The sequence below is a fragment of the Quercus lobata genome, chromosome 7, assembly GCF_001633185.2.
Source record: "Quercus lobata isolate SW786 chromosome 7, ValleyOak3.0 Primary Assembly, whole genome shotgun sequence".
In the NCBI taxonomy this organism is placed as follows: domain Eukaryota; kingdom Viridiplantae; phylum Streptophyta; class Magnoliopsida; order Fagales; family Fagaceae; genus Quercus; species Quercus lobata.
This window is the reverse complement of record NC_044910.1, coordinates 17878306-17890512: the sequence shown is the minus strand read 5'-3', so window position 1 is coordinate 17890512 and position 12207 is coordinate 17878306. Positions and strand designations below refer to the sequence as shown.

The 12207-nt window shown below is 34.2% G+C and overlaps 1 protein-coding gene across 1 annotated transcript; it reads right to left on the bottom strand.

Moving 5' to 3' along the window:
* Positions 1-239: 239 nt before the first annotated feature.
* LOC115951694 lies at positions 240-1046 on the bottom strand. The gene has a single exon (XM_031068852.1). It carries the CDS (start codon positions 1044-1046, stop codon positions 240-242), a length of 807 nt encoding a protein of 268 aa, XP_030924712.1.
* Positions 1047-12207: the final 11161 nt, after the last annotated feature.

Sequence of the window (12207 nt, the reverse complement as noted above, 5' to 3'; positions counted from 1 at the left end):
ATAATGGGAAACAGCAATATAAGATTGAAAAAGTGAAAGAGAACAAGTAATATGATCACTTGCACCTGTGTCAAGAACCCAAGTACTACCACTAAAAGTAGACCTATTCACAAGCTTAGCAAAGATAATGGAATGCTTGAGATTACCTGCCAAAGGAGTTGATTGAGAAGTAGAACCTTGGTTGGAAGAAACACTGTTGGCCATAGCAATTGGACTATTCTGAGAATCAAACCCTCCAATCATGGCAAGCAGTTTCTAGCATCCTCTATTGTGAAAGGAAAATGTTGTGGAGTTGGTGTTGCAACAAACTCTTGAACAGAATCAAGAGAAGAGACTTGATTTGCCCTTGCTTTGGTTTTATATCCAGGAGGATATCCATGGATTTTGTAGCATTTCTCCACAGTATGACCAAGCAATCCACAATGACTGCAAGTAGGCCTCTCCTTTCCTTTCTTGAAAGTCTTGGAACCAGAACCAAGATTCATTGTTTTGGCTGCAAGAGCTAAGGATTCAACAAAAGGAACATTGTTGCTATGTCCAACTGACCTCTGCCTTTCATCTTGAACCAACAAAGAATATACCTTGTCAACAGAAGGAATGGGATCCATCAACAAAATTTGGCCTTGAATGTGAGAGAATGAATCATTGAGACCCATTAGAAGTTGCATAATTGCTTCTCTGTGATGAAGATTGGAAATCTTTTCATTCTTATGGCACACACACTTCTCACAAGAGCAAAGAGGAAGCGGTTCATAGTTTTGTATCTCATCCCACAAGATTGAGAAAATGGTAAAATAATCACTCACAGTGAGTTCCCCCTGAGAAATGCTAGCAAGATCTTTCTGCAATTGATAAACCCTAGGTCCATTGCCTTGAGAGAACATATTTTGAAGCTTCTTCCAAACTTCCTTGGCAGTTCTCCGATACACCATACTAGTAGCAATCTTAGTGGAAACACAATTGATGATCCAAGAAACCAGAGAAGTCAGAGAAGCAGAGCCATCAATTAACCAAAATTTATTCTTGATTCTAAGAGCTCTCTCCATAGATCGTGCCCATGTAGGGTAGTTTTCTCCTCCAATCAATGGCTAAGATACAAGAATCGCACCAGGGCTCTCGGCGTGGTGAAGGAAAAAGGGATGTGATTCATCAATGGTAATGCTTGTAGATGCTTGATCAGAAGACGCCATTGACAAAGCTTTGAAAGGAAAAACCTAGCTTTTGAAGAAGAAGAAACTAACAAAAAAAATTAGGTGGAAGCAAGAAAAGATTGCTCTGATACCATATCAGAAAACAGAGGAGAGTTCTGGAGAATTGAAACTCTATTTCACTAAAAAATGAATTGAATGAATTAACTAATACAATAAGATATGTATATATGTCCACCAAAGCTGTAACTAACTGTCCCTCCACAAGTAACTAACTAGCAAGCTAATAGAATTAATCAAACTAATACACAGAATTAACAAACTAATACATGTGCTTGTCACATGCTAAGTTAAATACATATATAGAACTAAAAACTACATACCTTTTCTATCTATTATGATTGTTGTCATTTACTGTACAAATTGTTTCTTTGGAGCTTTGCTTCTTATCTGTGCTCTTAATTCTACTCCTCTTAGCTCCATTACTTCCTTTAGCATCTTGACACAATCAACAAGGAAAATGTGTGAATAACACATCCCATAAATTTATATTAATTTCCATAGAATAAACTCCTCACACGACCTCTAACTTAGGCATTGGATAATTCTCAGATGGCAATCCCCCGGTGATTCACTCAATATTTTTAATTGGGAAATGTTAAGGTGTAAAAAAGATTTAAAAAAAAAAGTTAAAAAAGGCAAAAAGACTCCAAATGATACTTATAAAGCTAAAAAAATTGAGATAAAGCTGTAAAGAAGACAAAAATTATCAGAAAAATTTCAAAAAAATTGTTGTTAAAGGACATCTTGCTGTGCCCGTTAACACAACCCTTTTTAATTTAATTGACAGATGTTCGTGGATCCAGGTCATTTCCACAATGAACTGCATTATGCATTGACATTTTTTGAGGGAATGATAACAAGTTTTCCATAGATTAAAGATTAGATTGTATTAACCAAATCCATGTAAGCATAGACAACTAGAGGTGAAACTGTTTTTAGGTGACAATAGGAAGGATCTTCGAATCAAGATAGCGAATGAGTAGTGGCCCTTTTATGACAAGTGTGTGAAATAATGCAGAGCACACATGAAATACTCCAACGCAACATAGACCTCATATGTCAGGTCTCGTCATAGCACACATTGTACCGAGGCACATCCTAACAACGACTAGCCATCACCGTTATTGAAGAAGTAGGCGGTGAAATGGGGGATCATACCAAAGGCATTCAACTATTTACAAAGGGAAAGGTAGTAGGAATCGAAAGCCATGAGTAGATTTTCCTGAAACAAAAGCTGGGTAATGGTGTTGGCTTAATTACCTATCCTTAAGATGCATTAGGAAATATATATAGCTACACAACACAAAGTAGTATTTGGTTACAATATAAATTCCTAGATAGAGGCAGAGGAGCTAAGGATAAATACAACAAAGGCTAAGAATAAATTACAACTAAACAGGCTATGTGATAACTCTAGGAACATTGCAATCAAATGACTGAAGAAAACTAAAATCACTTTTGTACTCTCACTATTCCATCCCCTTCCTATTTTTTATTACCCCTACTTTTCCACCCTTCTAGCCAAACAAACCCTTAAAGTGGATGGCGAGTCTTCTTATGGGGGCCAATCGGTCCAAATTGGCGTCCTTTTTACTAGCCATCTTCTCCAAGCATCATCATGGTTCAAAGCTAAAACATTACAAGACTATGAAGCCTCATAGATCAGATCAGATCAGCCATGGGCATAACCGGCATCCAAACGTCACACTTAGAGGTGTGCAACCAACCCACAAACCCACCAAAGCCAACTCGACCTAACACAACCTACCGAATTGGGTTGGTTTTTAGGGATGGGTAGGTTGGGTTGGGTTATGAAATTTTTTTTTAATAATGGGTTGGGTTGGTTTTGGGTCATAATAATCACAACCTGCCTAACCTGACCCGACCCATCTATATATTTAAAATTTAAATTATATCTATTTAATATATATTTAAAATTATATTATACAATTAATAATTTTTTGTTTAATTTTTCCCCTATTCAGCTATTCCTCTATAAAACCCAATTACCTCGCAAACCTTAACAATCTTATTTCTCTCTCTGCTGCCTCCCACTTCCAATCTCTCACTCCACTCTTATTTGTTTATAACTGAGTTGGGATACTAGTTCATGCATATTTTGTTTATCAACTTAATTGGATATATTTTGTTTATAATTGAATTGGAATACTAGTTCATGTATATATTTTTTTATCAACTTAGGTGGCAAGTGAGATATATTTTTTTGCTCAATTTAATAATAATAGTAATAATAAAAAAATTGTCCAACCCATGGGTACAACCCGACCCAACCCGATTCATGTGGGTTGGGTTGAACCCCTGTGATGGGTTGAGTTGGGATGGATTTTTTTTAACCCACCATGGTGGATTAGGTCGAAAAATCCCCTCAACTCAACCTATGCACACCTCTGACCCACACTAGTTCATCCCCATGTCGCACTTGCACATCCTCCACCAACCAAAAACGGTGCTTTCAAAATTGATATTCAAATCCATGGTAATATCACCGAAAGATCAAATCTGAACTTGACTCATCAATCAAGTTTATATATAAACATAAGATGACTTAGGTACAGTACTTACGTTCTATTCCTTAGGTTCCCCTCTTAAAATTCTACCATGTGGATTTTTCCTCATAGGATGAAAGTGTATTTTTTAGTTAAGTAGCCACATAGTTCAATCTTAAGTGGGGAACTTAAGGAACAACACCTAAGGTATTGTACATAAGTTTTGTCCTAAAAATAAATATCAATCGTGCAACGTATTTTTTTGATTCCAATACCAAACTAATGTAAACAAAACTTTAAGATTATATTGCGCACTTTAAGTTTGCCTCGTGCATCTGATCATCAGCATAGTTGTTTTACTTTTACGCACAATTTATTCACAGAATATAACTCAAAATCTGGGTTTGAGAGAAAAACGTACAAAGAGAGAGATGTTACCGTTTAGTTTCAAATCAATTATCTTAATTACATTAAAATCCTTTTTTGAAATACTTTCCTTATGTTTTAGAAAGTATTTAGGTCTTTTCAAATGCTTCCTTATTTATCTCTAAGACTTTTAATTGTCTTATTAGGTTCAAGTTAGAATTAAAGAGTGGATGAGAGAGAATGAATTAGGGTTAAACCTAAAAAATGAAAGAAAATAAACATGGCATTAATGACAAATAAAACAAAAAAAAAGCAAGAAATCTTATTGAAGCCCTAGTGTACGCCATAAAAGAAATGTATGTACACAGTCTTCTACCGGCGTACATACTTGAAATTCAAGGCATATTCTCATAAGAATGACCAAAAGATGAACCATAATCATTCAAAGAGTGCATATGCCACTTAGGAAGTGCTTACACACCCAGAGGCATATTAGTGTTTCCACATGTTTTTGATCAAAACAGTAAAAAAATCATCCAACAACTAATGGATTAAAAAAATAAATAAATAAATAAATAAATAAAAAAACAACAACAACAACAACAATAACAAAAAGTATGAAATCACAAGAATCGAGGAAGAGAATGTGGATCATGGAAAAGATCCACATCTCCTCCTCGTAGCACTTACAATGATGTTATTTTAACTGGTCCCTCGGCTGAAATTGACTACCTTAGTTGTGTGTGTGGGAGGAAGAGTTGAACAACTTGATTAGGTTGACCAATGACCCTAAGTGGTATGTTTGCAAGCTTGAACCAACTAGAAGTTTTGAATCAAAGTGAGTAAAAGACTATTTCCTCGCCAAATGATGGTTGAAAATTAGTCCAATGCTCACTTTTTTCTGCCTTTCTACCTTAAAACTCTTAGTTTGGATATTCTGAGGATATTTTGATAGAGTTTTTGTAGGGTAAAAGTTTCTAACCATTTGGATGTTGAAAATGGGGGCATTCATAGGGGAAATGGGAGTCTAGGGTTTAATGAGACATTTGGGCAACCAGTTGATCAGGCTGGTTGCCCTAGAATCTCATTAAAATGGAAATGGATTGATTTGTGACTTTCTGTCTAGATAGTGCTACACCACAAATTGGGTGCATATGCATCATATACCTAACATACACACTCTTTGTCAACCTCGGTCAAATTAGGTCAAAATGGGCTTTTAGGCTTTGGGCTTCTATCTTACTTCATAGTTGGGCTTGAGCTTGTACTGTATTGGGTCACTCTTAGGGTTCTCATCCTCGTCGGACTCCATACACGATACTAATTATTTTGGAAGCGATTTGATTTTTTGTTATTGGCATCGAGGGTTAGAATATAAGTCAGAATGAAATGAGGTGTCTATACATGGAAGACCTAATCAACGACCTAGTCACACTACCATTATCGTCAATCACCGCCGATCTACAACCCATCCATGTGATCAGTTTCTTGTCGATCCAAGGAAGTGCTTGCGACAACTAAACGATGAGATTGAGAGGTGGGTTATGGTTGTTAGTGGAGATCAGAGAGATAGTGGTGGAGGAGATCACGGGTGGTGGCTGAGAGAGAGAGAGAGAGAGAGAGAGAGAGAGAGAGAGAGAGAGAGAGAGAGGACTTAGGAAAAGAAAATAAGATTTTAAAAAAAAATTTTATTAATTTCATTTTTTATTATTTAAATGCTGACGTGACAATTTTTTAATGCCAATTAAAAATTTACTATTATTATTTTAATGGTCACTTAACTTTTAGTGTTCCAGCAATGCAATCTGTTTGCCACATATGCAATTTCCTTTTGTAAGATGATGAAAAGGACTAAAATGAGAATGCTTTTTCATTTTTGGGAACCAAAATAGGGGAAAAAAGTGGGGACCAAAATTGAAATCAGTTGAAAATGTAAGGACGAAAATGGTATTAACTCCTTTGTGTTTTTATGTTTAGTCATCCAGAAAGTGCAAGAAAAGTTGGGAATAATCTTAATTTTTTTGCATATCTTTTAATAGAGAAACTATTATTATTTTGTTTTTTTTTTTTTTCCAATTTTAATGTTGATGTGGAATTTTTAAATTTTTTTAAAAAATTTAATTAATATTTTGTTAGCCACGTTAGCTTCAAGAGTTCCAGTGTTGCACACTATTTTCCACATAAGGCTTTTCCGTTAATGAGTTAATGGTATGTTCCAAATTAATTGTAAGTTAAAAATAATAACCATTAAAAAATTACTTATTGCCACCCACATTTGGGGACCTTGCTATAGTGGAAGGCCCTAGGGCCACAGCCTAAGTGGCCTAAGTCAAGGGCTGGCCTTGTCCTATACTCTTTCCAACTCACATAGTGCTCCACCATTAATTTGTCAACACATACAACAAAGCTTTTTTATTTTTTTTTAAAGAAACCTTACGCACAAAGAAACCATTAGAAATTTAGAATCACAACAAATTATTCCAAACGGGTTTGGCTTATCTCTAGTATTTTTAAAATAAAAAAAAAAAAAAAACTGGAATCTCGTTTTATTTTAATGAGAAACTGTCACATCACCCACTAACTAAATAAAATGTGAAGATTAAAACTCATTACCACTTGTCATTGTATATTTAAAACAACATAAAAATGTCCAATTAAAAAAGTACTAGAGGAAAGCCAAACTCATTCCAAACATGTGTGCATGTTTGCTCATGGAGATAAGAAAAAAGAAAAGGGACCGGAGAGGAGGTGAAGGCTAAAAGGAGCGCGAAAAAATTAGTAGAGAGGAGGGGAGAGGTAATTAAGATTATTTGTTCATTAAAAATAGAAAATGAGAAAGGAATAGAAAATATATTTTATTGATTTTTTCATTTAATTGTCATTTTTTGAAAATTATTTTAGGTAAAAATGTAAAATTCATCATTTAAGTTTAACCAAAATTCATTTCAATCATTTAATTTTGCTTTCGTTCAATTGAGTCTTTTAATTTCTAAGTTTCAAATTTATTCAATTAAGGCCTCTTTATCAATTTCTATTAATTTTTATTAAAAAAATCTAGTATTTTTTAATAATTAATTTTATTTTTAAATTCAAAAATTTTTGAAGAAAAAGAAAATAAAATTCGGACAATTATCAGTAACATTTAACAAAATTTAATGGACATACCTTAATTGAATGAATTTGAAACTTAAAAAACTTAATTGAATGAAAATAAAGTTAAATAATTAAAATAAATTTTGGTCAAATTTAGAAGGTGAAATATTTATTTTTTTTCCTTATTTTTATTTGTAGAATAGTCATGGTATATGTCCTTCTTGTTTGTCAAGTGAATTGGGCATATAATGCATCCTCTCTCACTACCGTTCTTTGACTCAATAATAATAATAATAATAAATTGCCTTCTTGCTCGGCCTCATTTGCTGTGTGTAATTGCTGCCTTTTGGCAGCTCGCTTGATTGTATAATATAGGAAAATGATACTCGATAGCATGATCCTTTTATATATATATATATATATATATATATATATATATAAAAAGACACCTAAAACTAAAAATAGCAACATCAAGAATTAATGAATAGTAAATGTGGTCATAAATAGTTTTTTTTTCTAAAAAAATGAAATAGAAAAAGAGAACTGATAAAAGCTATCCCGTGACCTAAACTCATGGTTTTGTTCATTATTCAAAAACAAAAAAAAAAACTCATGGTTTTGACGTGTTGGCCAAAAAGCCCATAGGAATAGTAATGGTGGTATTGACAGTTTCCAGAAAACAAAAAATGAAAATGACAGTCTGGCACTGGAAAGGCAAAAAGTAAAAGTAAAGACCAACGTCAAACAGCGGCTTCTGTTCATTAAAACAAAACAATGGGTACTCACTACTCACCTCTTCTTCTGATTCTCTTTAATTTCCAACCCCCTATATATAAATAAATAGATCGATGATCACGTCTAAACCAACCTACTAGATATCAAAAATTTCGTTTGCTTTAATTCCCCCATATATGGCTTCTCTTGTTCTTATTTTATCTGAACTTGTTTGTCCCCACAGCCAAAACACAAAACCAGAGTTATTATTGACAACAACTTCTTCTTCTTTTTCTTGTGTTGGTACTGGTACAGGAGCTGGCACAGCTTTTCCTGAGAGAAAGCCTTTGAGAAGCGAGACCAACAACAACAACAACATTCAGTCGGAAGATATGCTGCTAGTCGAAGATCTAGCGGAGCAGAGGATTTGCCTTGAATCAATCTGGCCTTGAAAAGTTTACTCTCTACTGTTCCAGGATCTGCGCCACATTTCATTTGTTTTAAATGCCTAGCTCATGCTTTGAAACCACTTTGCGCTTATGACAATATTCTGTATTTCTGTTAACTTTTCTTTCTTTTTTAATAGGAACTTTTCTTTTCTTTTTTTGGAGAAACGGAACTTTTCTTTCCTTGTTATGCTCCATTGTGTATTCTGACTCATATCTCATTGTGTATGAAGTAGTGTATTATCTTCTTCTTCTTTTTTTAATCAATTTGAATGTACATATTATAAATATATTTTAATTTGATTTTTTTTAGTTAAATTTGTAAAATATTATTACCATACCGTTCATGTTTTAACAATTATGGTTCTAAATTCATCAAAAAACAATTATGGTTCTAAGAGTCATAGGGGTTTCGTACAACTTTGTCCAATTCCTATGGTCTAACCACCTGAACTAAGCCGCTTTCAAACAAAAAAAAACCACCTGAACTAGCCTGTGTTTGGATCCGGATGACATGGCGTTTTTCGTATTGTTCCTTTTTATTTTTATTTTTTAGTAGCCGTGTTTTTTGACTTTCTGTCCGTGTACAGTACATATCAGTGTACTAATCAGCATTTTTTCAGCTACATGGGTCTTATGATATTATATATATATATATATATAAATTATTTTGTTAAAATATTTTCAGTTTTCAGTTGTATCTAAACGGTCTCCTATATAAAATCAAAAGTTGTAACTAATGTTAAAATCTTTCAATTTATATGATTTTTTTTTTTAATAATTTAAAAGCCATATTGATATAATTGAAAGTTTAGACATTAAATTGAACTCTACGTGGTCTAAGGAAGTGAGAAATAATTTGAACTAAGGAATTAAGCTTGGTCACCAACAAGATAAGAAGTAGAGACACCAAACAAACAAATAAATAGTAAATAAATAAATATTTGAATATCTTAATGGTGCAATGATGTAATTGAAAAGAATATTGGCTTATGCAAAATAGCATTTCAACCCAAATATGTCTAAGGAATCCAAATTCCAAAATAAAATTTTGCTAAACTGCTTCTCTAAAAATGGATAACACTAGATAAATTTTGTATTATTTTTTCTCTTGGTAAATGAAATGGCTCTCTCTCTCTCTCTCTCTCTCAAAATTTAACAATGGGGCAGCGCGTGGTAGACAAATCTTACAATGGGGCAGCACATGGTAGACAAAGGCACTCGAATTCTTCAATCCCAAAGCCCACTGAATAGATGAACCAACAAGCAAATCCTTGACCTTGTACAGCCATGTCAAAACCCACCAAATTGAGATCCATCACTACATCACCTAAGTCAACCAAAACCTCCTTGTGGGCGTTTTATGATCCCTACCCACCCATGGTCATCGCATTGGTGAATCTTCAATTAAATTGTCCCTCTCTTTTGGTTTTGCTCTCATTTTATATCCTATATATGGTTGTTTCAATGGTGAATGGGGATTGAGAATGGAACAATATCGATTGTTGGGAGAGAGTGAAGGATATAGAAATTGAGAGAAAAGAAAATTCGTTTGGAGAAAGAATAAAGAATGAATGAAAAAATAATATTTTAATGAATCATAGTATAAAATAAAGAATCAAGTGTGGGTGTTTTGAAAAGTGATTAGTTAAAATATGAAATATAAATTTTTATTATATAATATAAAGAACTTTCTAGCACATGTGGCACGTGCAAATTTTTACCGCAATGTGGAAGCAAGTGAATAGCTCAGGTGATGCTTATGGAGGTGTATGGAGGCTAGATTCCTTGTTTTTGCAAATTGGCAAATGATGAGGTCGACATGACAGTGTATGTGACGAAAGGACAATCTTTAATTTGCGTGAGGAATCTAAAGCAGTGTGTGGAAGATTTGCAGGAGCTAGTGGCCGCATGTAGAGGCGCCAACAAAGTCTGATGAAGGTTGAATTTCAGGGTTTCGCTTGCAGGTTGCTGGAGAGAAGGGATGTGTGTTTGGTTTCTTCAATGGAATCCCCTCCATTTCCTCTGTAGTTGTGAATTGAATATTAAATGAATAAATAAAAGTGATTATTGAATATAGAGATTCAATCAAGAAAATAAGAAAAAATGAAAAATTCAAAAAGAATGGTATGGATTCAAAAAAATTCTGTGAATAAAAACTAAAAAAGAAATATCAAAGCCGTTTTGATAATTCAATAATAATATTATTACTTCAATTCCAAGTTCTTATTTCTTTCGACTGTATAGATCTTAGCAATGGAATAATTAAGTCATAATTTATTGGTTGATTGTATCATTAACTATTTACTTATTTTGGTGTGAGGAACTTCTCATGAATCCACTAATTTTTGCCACTTCCATTATTGCCGTCAGGCTTGCTTCTATTGGACTTGGGGTTGGTCAAGGTACTGCTGTGAGCCAAGCTGTAGAAGGGATCGCGAGACAGCCCGAGGCAGAGGGAAAAATATGAGGTAATTTATTGCTTAGTATAGCTTTTATGGAAGTTTTAACAATTTATGGACGGGTTGTAGTGTTAGCACTTTTATTTGCGAATCCCTTTGTTTAATCGAGAAAAAAAAAAAAAAAAAAAAACGTATTTTTATTAGTTTATTTCCTTGGACTTACTGCTTTTTTTTTTTTTTTTTTTTTTTTTTAATTCGATTAGGATTTCACTTCTCCAATTATTTGGTGGGACACTAACCCATGGGAAGGACTAATTGGAGAATGGGGAATTAGCAGAACACTGCGTTGAATGCTGGGCTGCTTGTTGAAGATAAAAGTACATGGAACCCATATAAATTTTTACCATGAACAGATTGTATCCATTAGGCAAATATGGGTTCAATCAAGATTTGTTTCTCGGGAGTACCAAAAGCAAGCATGACATCATTATGAACATAAAGTCCCAAAGTATGGAATCCCAAAAAAAGGCTGGCCCAACTTAAATGGGATATGATAGCTTCCTTATGGTCCAATATTCTTGCCAATACATTATCCTCATTTTGTTCCAGATTGTAATCTTTAATAAAAAATATAGCTCCATGAGCAAAAGCTCCTGTCATGATCCATCCTGCAATGTATTGGTGATGCACATATAATGCAGCTTGAGTAGTAAATTCTTGTGCTATGAACGCAGAAGCAGGTAAAGAGTACATATGTTGAGCTACCAAGGAAGTAATAACCCCTAAAGAGGCTAGAGCAAGGCCTAATTGAAAATGAATTGAATTATTAATTGTATCATAAAGACCTTTATGTCCACGCCCTAATTGCCCCCACTCCGTAGTTGTGCCATTCGTCGAATACACTTCTCGAAGATGGAAGTGGAGTGATTTTAGGAGAGATAATCGGGGTAGAAGCCTCCGAGAAACCTGATGAGGGGATTCTCAAGAACTCCTCCTCAACAAAAATCTTTAGAGAGAGAAAAAGGGGTTTGTTTTTCTCTTGTTCACGTTGATATCCCGAGTTCAGTTCAAGCTATTGCAAAATAATTTGTGAAGGGGTGGAACGAGCTTACCTTTTAGAGAAAGGGGAAATGGCTTTTTTTTATCTGAGTAAGACTCTCCCCTTACCACTTACAACATAGGGGGCTATGAGTGGCAGTAAGGATGACTTATCTGTCAACTTTTCCACTATCACCCCCAAAAAACCAAACTCTGCTAAGTAAAGTTGTTAGAGTACACTTAACCTCTGGATTTGAAATTACTGCTTATATACCTAGTATTGGCCATAATTTATAAGAATATTCTGTAATCTTAGTAAGAGGGGGAAGGGTTAAGGATTTACCTGGTGTGAGATATCACATTTGTTCGAGGAACCCTAGATGCTGTCGGAGTAAAGGATCGTCAACAAGGGCATTCTAGTACGTTGTGG